The sequence below is a fragment of the Neophocaena asiaeorientalis genome, unplaced genomic scaffold, assembly GCF_003031525.2.
Source record: "Neophocaena asiaeorientalis asiaeorientalis breed wild unplaced genomic scaffold, Neophocaena_asiaeorientalis_V1.1 scaffold30, whole genome shotgun sequence".
Classification (NCBI taxonomy): Eukaryota; Metazoa; Chordata; class Mammalia; order Artiodactyla; family Phocoenidae; genus Neophocaena; species Neophocaena asiaeorientalis.
Window position 1 is genome coordinate 15,133,663 of NW_020174923.1, and position 15,730 is coordinate 15,149,392.

At 33.4% G+C, this 15,730-nt stretch overlaps 1 protein-coding gene across 1 annotated transcript in view; it reads right to left on the reverse strand.

Annotated features, from left to right (window-relative positions):
• Positions 1-13,502, reverse strand: part of TANC2 (tetratricopeptide repeat, ankyrin repeat and coiled-coil containing 2) — a 308,377-nt gene extending 294,875 nt beyond the window's left edge. The window contains exon 1 of the mRNA XM_024761041.1: positions 13,415-13,502. Within this exon, the coding sequence (XP_024616809.1) occupies positions 13,415-13,481 (67 nt within the window). The 5' untranslated portion in view covers positions 13,482-13,502. The remainder of the gene's footprint in view (positions 1-13,414) is intronic.
• Between the last annotated feature and the right edge of the window lie 2,228 nt (positions 13,503-15,730).

The following is a 15,730-nucleotide window of genomic DNA, read 5'->3' on the forward strand; positions in this document are numbered from 1 at the left end:
GAGTCTTAACCACTGGACTGCCAGGAAGTCCCAAGGGCTCTATAAGCTTAGTGAAAGACTTTAAACTTTATTCTAAAACCTACTGAAATCTATTGCAGGGTTCTAAGATTAGGACTGATATATGATGAAGTTGATTTAAGATCACTAAAGCCATTTACTAAGTCAAAGCATGGGCAGTAAGAGGAAGACTGGTCTACCATAGGCAAGTACACCTGAAATAACACAATATTATAAATCAACTATACTTCAATAAAAATAAATTAAAGAAATTAAAAAATAAAAAGAACAAAAATATGGGAAAAAAGAGAAATCAGCGAATTTTTTTAACGACTGTGTGAACTGGCTTGACAGTACAGAACAGGGACCACCAAATTTGTCCAGAATGGGGCAAATAGTAAATATTTTAGTCTCTCTCCCAACTATAGAATTTTGCTTTTATAGAATGAAAGCAGACACAGACAACACATAAACAAATGATTATGGCTATGTCCACACAAAATTCTACTTACAAAAGCAGGTGGTAGGCCAGATTTAGCCTGGAGGCCATGGTTTGTCAACTCCTGGTATAGAAAGTGAAGGAACCCCAAATTCAAAGCTAGTTCTCCCTGTCCACTGATACTCCACACAAGACTTCTACCAAATTCAGGGAAGCAACAATCCGGGAGACTGGAAGCTTGACAATAATGTTGAGCAAGATCTCATAATGAGATGATACTTAGATCCCAGAGTCCTGCTAGAGGGAAAGGACTGACATACACACAGAACAGACCTCAACCTAGACATCTGAAACACATGTGAACTGAGACAAACTAAACTGCAACCTAGCCCTTATCCACCTCAACCCTCCATCAGATGCAAGAGAGCAGACCCTCACCATAGCTGTCTTACGTAGGAAAAAGCTTTCCCTCTCTACATGTTGACGAAAAGTCAATTAACTATCAAGTTAAGAAGAAAAAAGAGAATTTTCTTCAAGCCAAACTGAGGATTATAACCCAGGAAGCAGATTCTCAGAAGCTCTGAGAACTGTTCCACCTGTTAGAAGTTGAAGGCATAGTCATATACATTTTTGAGACAAAGGATCATACATCAAAATGATATACTGATTTTACATAAAGTTCACCAAGGATACACAGTGTAGGTAAACATGTACAAAGCGAACAGCAAGGCACCATGACCCCTACAGAGCTGGGAAAGAACACTATTCCTTTAAAAAATTACATTGCTAGTGTCAGAAGGAAGAAAAACAAATTTACCTTTACAGTTGAGCAGGCACTCCCACCTCTGAGGAGCTCTGGTTAATGTGTAATGCAGGTGCACACTGCACATTAGGAGGGAGAAGGACCAAACACACACAGAGAGGGAATTTTATGTTTATTTTTTCTTGTCCTGCCTTAAAATATGAATTTTATTTCATCAAGGGAAAAATATTATTTACTCTAGCCTCTACAGATCTTTTAAACACAATGTCTGATAAACAACAGAAAAATGAGATGTGTGAAGCAGCAAAAGAATTAGCAGATACACATCTGACCTAAATGCAGGACTTAGCAGACACATCAGCTATTAAACTATTATTTTTAGCTATTATGTAAAAGTAAAAAAAGGAGGTTAAAAACAGAAAAAACAGATGAAAAGATTAAAAATTTCAACAGAGAAATGAACTATCTTTAGAAGAACCAAATGAACATTCTATAACTGAAAAACACTATCTAAATTAAGAATTAACTGACTGGGCTTAAAAGCTGACTGGACTCAGCAGAAAAATATTAATAAACCTGAAGTCAGGCCAACATAAATTAACCAAAGGGGGAAAATTACCAAAAAAACAAAGAAAAAGAACAGTATGAGATGCATTAGGTAATATCAAACAATTTAATGTACAAACTAAAGTTCCAAAACACAGATGAAAAAAGGATAGAAGAAATGCCTTAAGAAATAATGACTAAGGTTTTCCACAACTGATGAAAGACATCAACACTTAGACTCAAGAAGCTCACCAAAATCCAAACAATATAAAAGAAAGAAAAGCATACACCTAGGTATATCATAGCCAAATGCTAACAGCCAAGATAAAGAAATTTTTTAAGCAGCCATACTAAATTAAATAAATAATTAAATCACATTTCATTCAAAGACAAAAACAATGAGAATGACTGCCAACTTCTTATCAGAAAGAAAAAATAACAGAATAACATCTTTAAAGTGTTGAAAGAAAAGAACTGCCAATCTAGGATTTTTATACCCAGGGAAAATATCCTTCAAAAATGAAGGTAAAATTAAAACATTATAACAAATTAAAGCTGAGATAATTCACTGCCAGTGACCTACACCTCAAGAAATGCAAAGGAAGTTCTGCAGGGCGAAAAAAAATTATCCCAGATAAAACACCATTTTATAAGAAGGAATGAAGAATACTAGAAGAAGGAAATATATGGGTTAATTTTTTTTAAGACATATAAAAAGCATCTTAAAGACTAATGACTACTTAAAGTAACAAATGTATTGTGGAATATATATCAATACTACAGTGGAAGTAAAATACAGACAACAAAAAGTGGGATATAAATAGAATTAAATACCCTAAAGTCCTTACAGTGCTCACAGAGTAGTAGAATAAAATTTGAAGTTAAACCATAAAAAGTTAAAGATGCATATGGTAATCCTTTGCACAGTCTCTTTTTTAAAAAATCCAAGAAGGTATAGCTAAAAGGCCAAGAAAACAGAATTTAAAATATTTCATAAATTCTAAAAATGACAGGGAACAGGGGGAAAAAAAGAACGAGGAACACATGAATGCAAAAGAAACAAAGAGCAAGATGAAGAACTTAAACCAAATCACATCAATATATAGTCAATGTAAATGGACTGAATATACCACTTAAAAATAGAAAATGAGATTGGATTCAACAACAAGACAAAACTACATATTTACAACAAGAGATACACCTTAAATACAAAATCTAGACAGACTTAAAGCCAAAGTACCAGAAGCTCAACTAAGCAAAACATTAACATACAGTAGTTAAAAAAAGCAGTAAAGTTTACTTAATAAATATAGCAAACTTTGCCCTATAAAAAGAAAATACATTTTGTTTTCTAGCATCCATTAGATAGTTATAAGATCTGATCAAAATACAGCCCCAAAAAACCCCAAAAACAAAAAAAAAAACCTCAATGTTTTAAAGCAAAAGTTGGCAAACTTTTTCTCACAGGGTCAAATCATAAGTATTTCAGGAGTGTGGGCTATACAGTCTCTATCACAAATGGGTGTGACTATGTTCCAGTAAAATCATACTATGTAAAAAGTTAATATTGAGAATACTATATATCAAAATTTATGGAATACAGCATAAGCTATATCACAGAAAATTCATAACGTAAATGAGAAGAAAAATAAAATTAGTAAAATCAAGAACTGAATCTTTTGAAAAAGCTAATAAAATAGATAAGCCTCAAAGCTAAGAGACAGAAAATATAAAAACATCCAATATTAGGAGAAACTGAATTAAACTCAAATGAATACAATATTTATAACTTCATACAAATAAATTCTAAAATCTCAATGAAATGGACATTTTCTAGGAAAATAATATATTATCCAAATTGCCTAAAGGAAACTTAATTACACTGATGAAAATAAAATAGAAAATACTGTCAAAAAACTACCTAAAAAACCCCCAAAAAGCTCAGGCTAGCCATTTTTATGTCTGAGTTCCACTAAACTTTCAAGGAATAAATAATTTATATGATACATGAAGCACCGTAAAAGATGAAACCATAACAATTCATCTTGTGAAGTTAGCAAAACTCAAACAACTCTGAATAAACAGGATAAAAATAAAACTGGAAATAGAGGTGAAAACATGAGTGCAAGTGTATGTATCTATCTGATGAGAAGTGCTATTAGTTTAATTGCTAAACCACTACAAATACCTGAAATATAAATAAAACCAGTCAAATCAGATATGTTTCAAAATGCAATTTCAAGGCTCTCACCACTTTTTCCACTCTCCAGTCATGTTCATTTTCATAGCCCACCACCGAATAAGAATCCTTCTTCCTTTAACACAGCCACACTCTGTCACTTCCTCTAATGACTTTTCCCCTCAAGTTCTATGACAGCCTATCTTAATTGGCAAGGACAAACGAATTTCATAAAGAGTAAATATCTCAACTGACAAACACAAATTGGGCAAATAGATGGGCAGAGAACAGAAAGGGAAACAGCAGTCAATAAAAATATGACAGGTTTGGGTTTTATTACAAAAGATGCTATAGCTCTACAATTAAATAAGTAAAATCCTTTCCTCATATTAAACAGGAGTATGTTTTCTAACCAAATTTGTTAGAACAGGGTACAGAAAAGGTAAAAACCCTTGAAAAGCTTATGCTGTAATTTCATGGTTTATTAATGAAATAAAACTTAATGTCCCTGGAAGGAAAAAGATATTTTTATAGCAAAATATATTTACATGAATGCTATGGTACATATTTCTTTGAACATTTTATTATGAACATTCACTATTCAGAGAGCAATGAAGATTTTAATTAATTTCAATGCCCAGTTGGTGGTGGTGAGGAGGGCGGAGGGAACGCCAATAACAAATGCTTCTAACAAAGTGCCCTATTTTCACAGATGGACTGATTTTTGCTCATGAAGTGGTTAAAGAGAAATTAACTCAAACTCAAATATCAAGCAACCAGTACACTACCCAGTACTTAGTGATTAATGAATAAACATCTGTTGACAGAAACGAAATCATGATCTATAAAAGTAAAACAATAAACTGGACTTCATAAATATTAAAAACTTTACAAAAGACCCTGCTAAGGGGATAGAAAGACAATCAACAGGCTGGGAGAAAATACTGGCAAACAACATATCTGACAAAGGCTAGAATATATAAAGAGCTCTCAAAACTTAATACACACACACACACACACACACACACGCAAACACACACACAGCCCAATTAGAAGACAGCCAAAAGACATGAAGAGATGTTTCACCAAAGAAGACATACAGAAGGCAAATAAGCACATGAAAAGATGATCAGTATCATTTAGCCACTAGGGAAATGAAAATTAAACCACAATGAGGTACCAATACACACTTATCAAAATAATTAAAATTAAAATAGTGACAACACCAAATGCTGGCAAGGATGAGGAGAAACTGGATTACTTACACACTGCTGGTGTGAATGTAAAATGGTACAGGCACTCTGAAAGAGATGGCACTTTCTTTAAAAACTAAACATGCAACTAAAATATGTCCTGGCAGCTGTACCCCTGGACATTTACCCCAAAGAAATGAAAGCACATGTTCACACAAAACCCTGTACATTTCCCCATATGACCAGCAATTCCACTCCTGGATATATTCCCCCAAAAAACTGAAAACAGAGACTCAAACAGATACTTGTATGACAATGCTCAGAACAGCATCATTCAAATGGAAATAACCCAGTGTCTATCAACAGATGAATGGATAAACAAAATGTGGCATACACATACAAAGGAATAGTATTTAGTCATAAAAAGGAATGAACTTCTGATGCTACAACAGGAATGAACCTTGAAAACATTATGCTAGGTGAAATGAGCTACATACAAAAGGACAAAATAGAATGATTACACTTATGTGAAATATCTAGAAAAGGCAAATTCACAGAGACAGAAAGATTCGAGGTTATTGGGGCTGGGGAGAAGAGGAAATGGGGAGTACTGCCTATGGGTACAGAGTTCGTGCTTGGGGTAATGAAAAATTTGGGGAAATAGTGGTGGTGGTTACATAACATGGTGAATGTAATTAATGCCAATAAATTGTACAATTAAAAATGGTTAAAATAGAGCTTCCCTGGTGGCGCAGCGGTTGGGAGTCTGCCTGCTGATGCAGGGGACGCGGGATCATGCCCCGGTCCGGGAAGATCCCACGTGCTGCGGGGCGGTTGGGCCCGTGGGCCATGGCCGCTGAGCCTGCGCGTCCGGAGCCTGCGCGTCCGGAGCCTGTGCTCCGCGGCGGGAGAGGCCGCAACGGTGAGAGCCCCGCGTACCGCAAAAAAAAAAAAAAAGGTTAAAATAGTGAACTTTATGTTATATATATTTACCACAATAAAAAACTTTAAAAAAGTCAGTCCGTGGCCTATGATACCAGTGCAGTGCCTAGCAAGAGACCATTACAATAACTAACAGCATAGGATCCTCACAGAAAACAATTCCTGCCTGAGATGAGCTTACAAACAAACTTAGAAAACACATCGGAAATGATCCACCATGAACAAGTCACAAAACATCACAGAAGAATCAGTGCCCCAAGCATTAAAGGTAATACAATGATGCCAGAAAACATAAGCTCTAACACCTCCATTCTATCCCTAGTTTAAGTCTAAATCAAAGGCAGCCTCTGGCTGTTCCCAAATTTAGAATGTATCTTTTGGTCATAATGGCATTTGTGTCCTACAATGTGTTGGACAGCGCCACAAAATGAAGTGGCAATAATGCTCTTGCCTCAGTAATGCCACGGTTTTCTTTGCTCTCTTTCCTAGACATATGTCTAGCCTATGTGCCTATGTAACCAAGTATTTATAGCTAGTTTTAATATCTTGTTAACTCATACCCTGACCCAAATCAATTATTCCTTTTCATACTTATTTTCATTTATTCTTCCATAGAATTTTTTTTTTTTTTTTTTTTTTGCGGTACGCAGGCCTCTCACTGTTGTGGCCTCTCCCGTTGCGGAGCACAGGCTCCGGATGCGCAGGCTCAGAGGCCATGGCTCACAGGCCTGGCTGCTCCGCGGCATGTGGCATCTTCCCGGACCGGGGCACGAACCCATGTCCCCTGCATCGGCAGGCGGACTCAACCACTGCGCCACCAGGGAAGCCCTTCCACAAAATTTTAAAGTTATTTTACCCAACTGAAAATGAACCTGCTGTTTCCTGAATGGAACTGAAACAAATTTATGTGTAAATCCAGAAGCACGATATGTTTTTCCATTTGTCCAAGTCTTACCACTTCAATGAGGTTTCTTGTCAAATCTATTCCTGAGAATTTAATGGCTGTTATCATTGTGAATGTAATTTTTTTCTCATTTACATTTCTAATCAGGAAATATTGGTAGGGATAAAAGTGCTAACCACCTTGCCAAATTACATTATTATTTCTAGTAAATATTTACTGGATACTCTGGGGTTTTTACCTCGCTTAAAAATAAAAATGACACTGTCTTGTCTTTTCCAATATTTATATTAGTCACTTTATTTTCTTGTCTTTATTGTATACTAGAACCTTCCAAACAATTCTGAAAAAGAGTGGTAATAGGAGAAATCTCTATCATGTTTCTGTTTTAATGAAAATGGCTGATCCATTTCTTTGTTTAGAATGATGCTGGCTGTTGGATTTGGTGAATACTCTTTATTACATTTAAAGTATCCTTTTTCTATTTTAATGCTTTTAATGGCTGCTCAGATTTATAAAATGCTTTTTCAGAATATAATGATATGATAATGTGGTTTTAAATTTTTTTTCTAAGTAAAAAACTTACATTGATTTTCTGACATAGAAACGTCTTTGCATTCCTGGAACAAATTCTACTGTAGTACACAATCAGGACTTATTTAACTATAAGTTTTACTTACTTTGCTCACTTTTCTTTCTGCATCTCCTTCTTTCCTCACATTTATTTTTTATTTTGGTAGGAGACAGCCTCAAGATATTTTTTTTCTCCCAATGGCTGCGTTATATTAAGGGTACTATACTTCCTGAGTTCTTGAATATCTGAAATTGACAGTATTTTGCCCCCCTCATACCTGAATGATGGTTTACCAAAACAATGATACAATGATACCAAATAGTGGCATTAGTTATATCAAAGAAACATATTGGAACTTTTACTAATTACTTGCATGATTTTAAATAATAAAAACAACAGTTAAGAAAAATATAAACATTTAATTTTTAGAAAACATAAAAACACACATGATTTCTTTATAACTCATAATTCAAAAGAGCCACACAGTTGTCTTTTCACAAAGCAAGAGTTCCAAGTCCTATGTACCTCAGAAACAATTTTCACATCATAAAACTGAATTAAGCTATAAAATTCAAAGCTGATATTCACATATCCTTAGAGGGAAAACTTTGCCTGAGAAAATTCATTTGTTATTACTTGATATAAAATCTATTTCTGTTAAATATTTATGTAGTGCCCCACACAAGAGTTGAGATCAACTATTTAAAGGACAAATTAGAACAGTCAATATCCTTTATTACAAGTGCTTTTCAAACTAAAAACTCAATTGGTTCCCTAAAACAAAACAAAACAAATGATTATGCCATAAGAAAACTTAACTTACTAATTTTAAAAATAAGCCATGAGCCAAAAGTTAATATAAAGTACCCACCCAATTATTCATTAATGATTAAAGAAAAAAACTGTAATGATGAAAACATTAATGGTATCATCCCATAAACACACTCTTTCTTTTAATATCAAATTTATTCTTGCTTTGGAATTCTTGTCTTAGAGAACATTTGAAAAAAAATACTGCTTCTCTATAAATTCTTGCCATATAGAATACAAATCACTATTGTTGTAACTACTCTAACTTACAACTACTCTAAATTATAAACATTTTACATGAAAAGCCATGGAGAAGAATAAACACTAGAATAAGACCCCCTGAAATCATTACTGACATAATTAAATACCTAGTAAATCAAAATAATAAGCTTTAATAATACAGTAGAACCTTGACATATATGGATTTAATAATATGATTGCTACTAAAGCAGTAGTTACTCAGAAATCTAGGATACAATAATTTGTAATTTTGCTAAAGTACAAATTTGGTGCCTACCTCTAATAAGGGTAGTATGTAGAAATAAATCACTCACCTGGTACTCAGGGCAAAAAGTCTACCCAGTATCCGCATCTTAATATGGCTTTACTGTTTTCTACTAGTTATTTTATATGGATTAGTTGTTGTGAAGTGACAGAAAATCCTACTCCTGGTGTCAAAAGTAAACGACTGTAGGTGTCTAAAGAAATCATAGTTCTTGACCAGAAAATAAATTTTGGATAAACCATTTCTTTAAGTGACAAATGTGGAGGCAGCCTGGATCTCTGACATGTATGAGTTACTCTGTGTGTCTTTCAAAAAGTGACCAGTGGGGTGACATCAACTATTATTCGTCTTCTGCTAAATCCAGTTAATGTCTGGGGAGATGCAATACCTAAATGCAATGTAGTTCTCTGGATTCAATTCTGGAACACAATGAGGAGTTTAATGAAAAAGCTAATGAAATCCAAATAAAAGTGTGGGGTTTAGTTAACAGCAATATACCAATGTTGGTTTCTTAGTTTTGACAAATGCACCATGGTAATATAAGATGTAACAGTTGGGAAAATTAGGTAAAGGATATACAGGAATTCTCTGTACTATCTTTGCAACTTTTCTGTAAAACTAAAATTAACCCAAAATGAAAAGTTCATGAAAAAAAAAAGAGGCATAGGAGGAAATAAAATTATATTAGTAAAAACCAACAGAAACAGACATATTTAGAGTTAGACAAAAATATATAGATATAAATATAGTAGGTCTATATTTATAAAAGATAAGAGACAAGATTGAGAATAGTACTGAAAAAGAACAGAAAAAAATAAAAACCTAATGGTGTCTACCTGCAGACTGTTTTTAAGTTGAAAGGGGAAAATTAGTATCTACATAGCAGAGAAACTGGACAGTACACTGATTTGGTCATCAAAATCACTAATGAGTGACAGATGGACATTATGTGCCTCCAGTTGTGATAACCCAAGAAGAAAAGAACATATGTAACATTCAGACCACAGAAACATACCATGAATCTAATCATTTAAAAAAATCAGAACAAATATAAAATTAGGAGCATTCTAGTTATTCATCAAACATGTCAAGAAAGGCTGAGAAACTGTTTCAAATTAAATGAGAGTAAAAAGACATAACAAGTAATATAATACCTTATTCTAGACTGGATCTTGGAAAGGAAGAGGGAAAATTCTTTTTTTAAAAATTACTAGGTAAACTGACAAAATTTGCAGAATAGATGGTAGATTGGATAAAAGTATTATATCAATCTTAAACTGCTTGAGGTTGATAACTGGACTGTGGTATAAAAAAGAATTTCCTTAAGAAATACCTGTTGAAATTTTTAGGAGTAAAGGGGCATGATGTATTTAACCCACCCTCAAGTGATTTAAAAAAGAGTGAGTGAGAGAGAAAGGGTGAAGTAGGGGAGAAATGGAGACACTGTGTATGTGTACTTATAGAGAGAGAATGATGAAACAAGTGCAGTGAAAAGTTCATGAATCTGTGCAAGGGTATATGGAGTTCTTTGTACTACTGCTGCAACCTTTCAGTAAGCTTAAAATTATTTCCAAATTTTGGGAATTTCCTGGAGGTCCAGTGGTTAGCACTCTGTGCTTTCACTGCCAAGGGCCTGGGTTCAATCCCTGTTCGGGGAACAAGGATCCCGCAAGCCACATGGCATAGCCAAAAAAAAATTTTTTTTAATTATTTCCAAATAAAAAAAAATTTAAAAAGCAAATGGAAGTTCTAGAACTGAAATATACAAAAACTAAAATTAAGAACTGAATGTGGTTAAGAACAGATTATATACCAATGGAGAGTGAATCAGTGAACTATAAGAGATAAAAAGAAAATATCCAGCATAAAGTATATAGAGACAAAAGGATAGAAAGAGAGTGTAAGAGACATAGATGACATGCATGTAGTCTATCAAATGCATAACTGGAGTCCTAGAAAGAAAGGAGAAAGGGGAAAAAAATAAAATTTGAAGAGATAATGAGTAATAGCTTTCCAAAACTGATGAAAGTCATCAAGCCACAGATTCAAAAAACCCTACAAACATAAATAAATAGAAGAGAAAGACAGATTAAAAAGAAAACCACTCCTAGGCACATCAATGTAAATGTAGAAAACAAAAAGAAAAACAACAGATTGCCTTTAAAGAGGGAGCAATTAGACTGACAGTTGACTTTTCACCAGAAATAATTCAAGAAGCCAGAAGACAATGAACAATATTTCAAAGTGCTGAAAGAAAATAACTGCCAACCTATAATTCCACTCCCAGCAAAAACATCCTACAAAAATAAAGGCAAAATAAAGACACTTTCAGATAACTAAACGCAAAGTAAAATCACTACATCAAGATCCCAACTAAAGGAAATTTTAAAGGGTGTTCTACAAACAAAAAGAAATTTGGTGATCCCATCTAGAAAGTGAAGGAAGCAGGAGGGAACAAATATCAATAAAAATGTCAAATACATGAATAAACCCAAACAACAGGGACTACATAAAACAATAATAATGTCTTGTGGCATTTAAATACATATAGGTGAAAAGATTCTAAGGCTCTTCCATTGTCCAGGAAGTGGGTAAAAATACCAACTGATACCAAACTTTGATTGATGTTTTAATCTTTAAGCTAACCACTGAATGAATTATAAGAGTATATAATCTCCAAGTCAATAAGGAGAGATATGGAATATAAAAAAATCTTTTGATCAATCCAAAATAAAGCAATAAAGGAGAGAGAAAAAGCATAGAACAGTCAGGACAAGCACAAAACACACAGCAATATGTTATATTTAAACCCAAATATATCACTGGTTGAATTACTATAGACGAACCAACATCTCCCTTAAGAGAAAAACTTGTCTGAATGAATAAAAAAGGAAAATTCAACTATGTGCTATTAACAGTATAAACATATATATATGTTGAAAATAAAAGAATGGAACAAATTATACCTTATAAATACTAATCAAAAGAAAGCTAGTACAGATATACTAACATTAGACAAAATCAACTTTCAAACAAAAGGTGTTATTAAAAATCCAGGGCTTCCCTGGGGGCGCAGTGGTTGAGAGTCCGCCTGCCGATGCAGGGAACACGGGTTCGTGCCCCGGTCCGGGAAGATCCCACATGCCACAGAGCGGCTGGGCCCATGAGCCATGGCCGCTGAGCCTGCGTGTCCAGAGCCTATGCTCCGCAATGGGAGAGGCCACAACAGTGAGAGGCCCGCGTACCGCCAAGAAATATATATATGAGAGAGGGACATTTTGTTATGGTAAAACAGTTAATTCACCAGGAAGATATAGTAAGTCTAAATTTCAATGCATCTAATAAGATATCTTTCAAATACAGACAATTCTACAATCATAGTGTGAGGTTTAATCACAACTTTCTCAGTAAATAATTAAAAAAAAATAAGTTAGAATATAAAACGTTTGAGGAGTACCATTAACAAAAACTGACCCACACTACACCCAATAACTGCAGAATCCACATTATTTGGTGCATCTAGAACATTAGACTAAATTGATCATATGCTGAGCTGTAAGGGAAATCTCAATAAATATGAAAAGAAAAAAATACAGGATAGGTTCTCTGATAAGAGTACAATTAAGGTTAGTTAATAATAAGATAACCAGGAAATCATCAACTGTTTGGAAATTAACAATTATACTTTAAATACCTATGGGTCAAGAAGAAATCACAAAGAGAGCTAAAAAACATTTGAAGAGAATGATAATGAACATACTACTTATGAAAACTTGTAAAATACATAAAAATTAGGAAATTGAAAAGATTAAAAGGATATAATAGCAACAAGGATATACTGTATAGCCCAGGGGATTATACCCATTATCTTATAATAACCTATAATGGAATATAACCTGAAAAAATACTGAATCACTATGATGCACACCTGAAACTAACACAATATTGTAAATCAACTATACTTCAATTAAAGAAAAGAATATGATAAATACCAACAACCCATTTGCAGAAAACAAACATTTAGTACATTAATCTTCAACATTTCTCCCAAAAAAGTACCTATACAGTTTTGGTTTGTTTTTACCTTAAAAGCCTAAGAATTACACTCTTGTTATTTTTTAAAAATCTTTATTTTAATGACTAGAAAAATATTCAACTTATATTTCACTTTCTGTATAACCCTTTGAGGACAGTTTCTATTATTTTTAGTCTCATTCCCCAAAGAGTATCTCGGACTGAAATAATTTTACATGTTAATTCAAAAGTAAATTTAGGTCTAGAAAGTCTTTAATACATACTTCACAGAAGCATTATACCCTCATATATTAGAAATAAATATTTTTCTTTCATAAACTCTTCCTTTACCTGACTATTCCTGATGAGTGTTCATCAAGTGTTCCTCTTAATAAAGAGTCTGACAGCCTATAGGAATGTACACTTTCTTTTTTTCTAAATTAAATAAGCTATTTAATAAATATATAAAGTGTTGTAGCACTAATTCAGATCCCTAAGAAAACTTTGTTTCCTAAAACATCACACAGAATAAATGTAGCAGAGTCACTCACCACTTGATCTATTCTTACGACTTGATTTCCCTCCAGTAAGAAGCATCTTGAGACTATTCCGAAACATGGTTGTGCTATTCTAGTATTCACAAAACTGTAAAAGAAAATGTGGGAAAACGTTAGAAAACTTGGTTTTCTATTCAAAATACTATTAAGAATTAATTTTAAATGTGCTATAAGGAATTAACTACTCTGTTTAAATATATAGTACAGAAATTTTAACTACATGAGAGAAACATTTATTTAAATAATTTAATTTAATTAAACATTTATGTTGTTTCTTAAAAATATACTATAATACTTTGAGTACCCTAAGAGACAAAGGTAGACATCACTGAGGGTACACAGAAATAGAAAACAATTAGGTTGCTATAAATACAGTTTACCCTTCCACCAAGCTCTCCATTTCTTGGACAATTTTCCCATATACTCAATACACACACCCAAAGTTTAAGAGTTCAGAACTTAAGAATAGATGCCTATTTCCCATTGGTCAAGCCAGAATTCCATCTCACGAGACTACTAATATACATGAGTACATCAGTATACAGATATACTACTAACCTCTTTATGTCCCACTCCTATCAAAGGAAAATCCTGCTGACTATGCTTTGGATTATGTCCTCTCTCACCTCAAGAACTTTTATCTAAAAGTCATCTTCCTTTTCTCTCTCACGCAGCTTTAATTTTTTTCTCTCTACTGAATCATTCCAGTCATAACATAAACATGCTAGTACGTCCTAACCAAAAACAAATAAGTAAGCCCCTCTCTGTACTCCCACAAGGACCAATTACTGCTCCTATATCCTTGCTATGCACAGAAAAATTTCCCAAGTGTCAGTACTTGGCACCTGCAGCAGATTGAACAGAGCAAATGTGAATTAGAACAGAGGTTAACAGAAAATCTCCAAACCAAAGCACAGAGAAATTAAAGGGTGAAAACTACAGAAGAGTATGAGAGACATATGGAATCCTTTGAAAGGTTCTAACATACATATCATTGAAATCTCAGAAAAAAAGAAAGAAACATTATATGAAGTGACAACAATCAAGAATTTCCTAACACTGATGAGACATAAAGCCACATCTTTAAGCAGCTAGGGAAAAAATAAACACACTGAAAGAAGCAACAATCAATAGACTGAGCGATAACTTTGAATAGAAATGCTGAATGGCACAAGACAATGGAATGACTGTTTAAAATTTTTGAAAGAGGTGCTAATCGAGAAATCTATTCAGTTTTAAATGTTTTGAAAAATGAAAATGAAATAAAGGTGATTTCAGAACAAAAACAAGGAATTTACCAGTAAAAGAAAAACTAAAAGGGAGTTCTTCCAACAGAAGGAAAATAATACTAGAAAAAAAAACGTAGAAATGCAAAAAGGAAGAGCCATAGAAAAGTAAGTACATTGGCAAATATGAATGAACTATAATTGTAAAAAAAAAATAACACTACTAATTTGTCAAGTTTAAAATACAGAGAGATTTTAAATGCATAACGACAATGACAGAAAAATGAGGAGTGGGGTAAACGAAGTTAAAGTGTCCAAGATATCTGTCTACATTGTGCAGGAAGTGGCAGAAGTAATAATTTACACTAGACTGCAACAACTCAAAATTCATGTAGTAATTTCTAGGATAGCCATTAAAAGCTAACTGAGGTGAGAAAAAGAATGATTAAAATATCTGACTGAACCAAAGAAGGTAAGAAGTGAGAGAAAAAGCACAGTACCTGTGGATAAAATATAAAATAAATAGTATGTTGGTAGTTTTAAACTTAAATTATATCTGTTGTTATGTTAAATACTCTACTAAAAGACTATTTATGGACACAGAAAGATTAAATATAAAATGATGAGAAAAGATATACCACAAAAAAACCAATTAAAAAGAAGCTAGCATAGCTATGCCAATATCAAAGTAGACAAGGCAAGATATTTCTTAATAATTAAAAAGCCATACCAACAAGAAGATACCCTAATTCTAAACCTCAATGGACCCAACATCAAAGCTTAAAAATATATAAAGCAAAAATATCCAAGACTAATAGATGATACAGACAAATCCATAATCACGTGGGAGACTAACACACATTTGTCAATAGCTACAAGATCAAGCAGATAAAAAATTCACTTAAGATATATTGATAGACGATTTGAACTACATAATTAACCAACTAGACTTACAAAGTATATGTATAGTACGCTCTTCCAAATAAAAAGAGAATATACAAACTATACACAAAACATATACCAAAATGGACCATATGCTGGGTTATAAAGCAAGTCTCAATACATTTCAAAGCACTGAACTCTT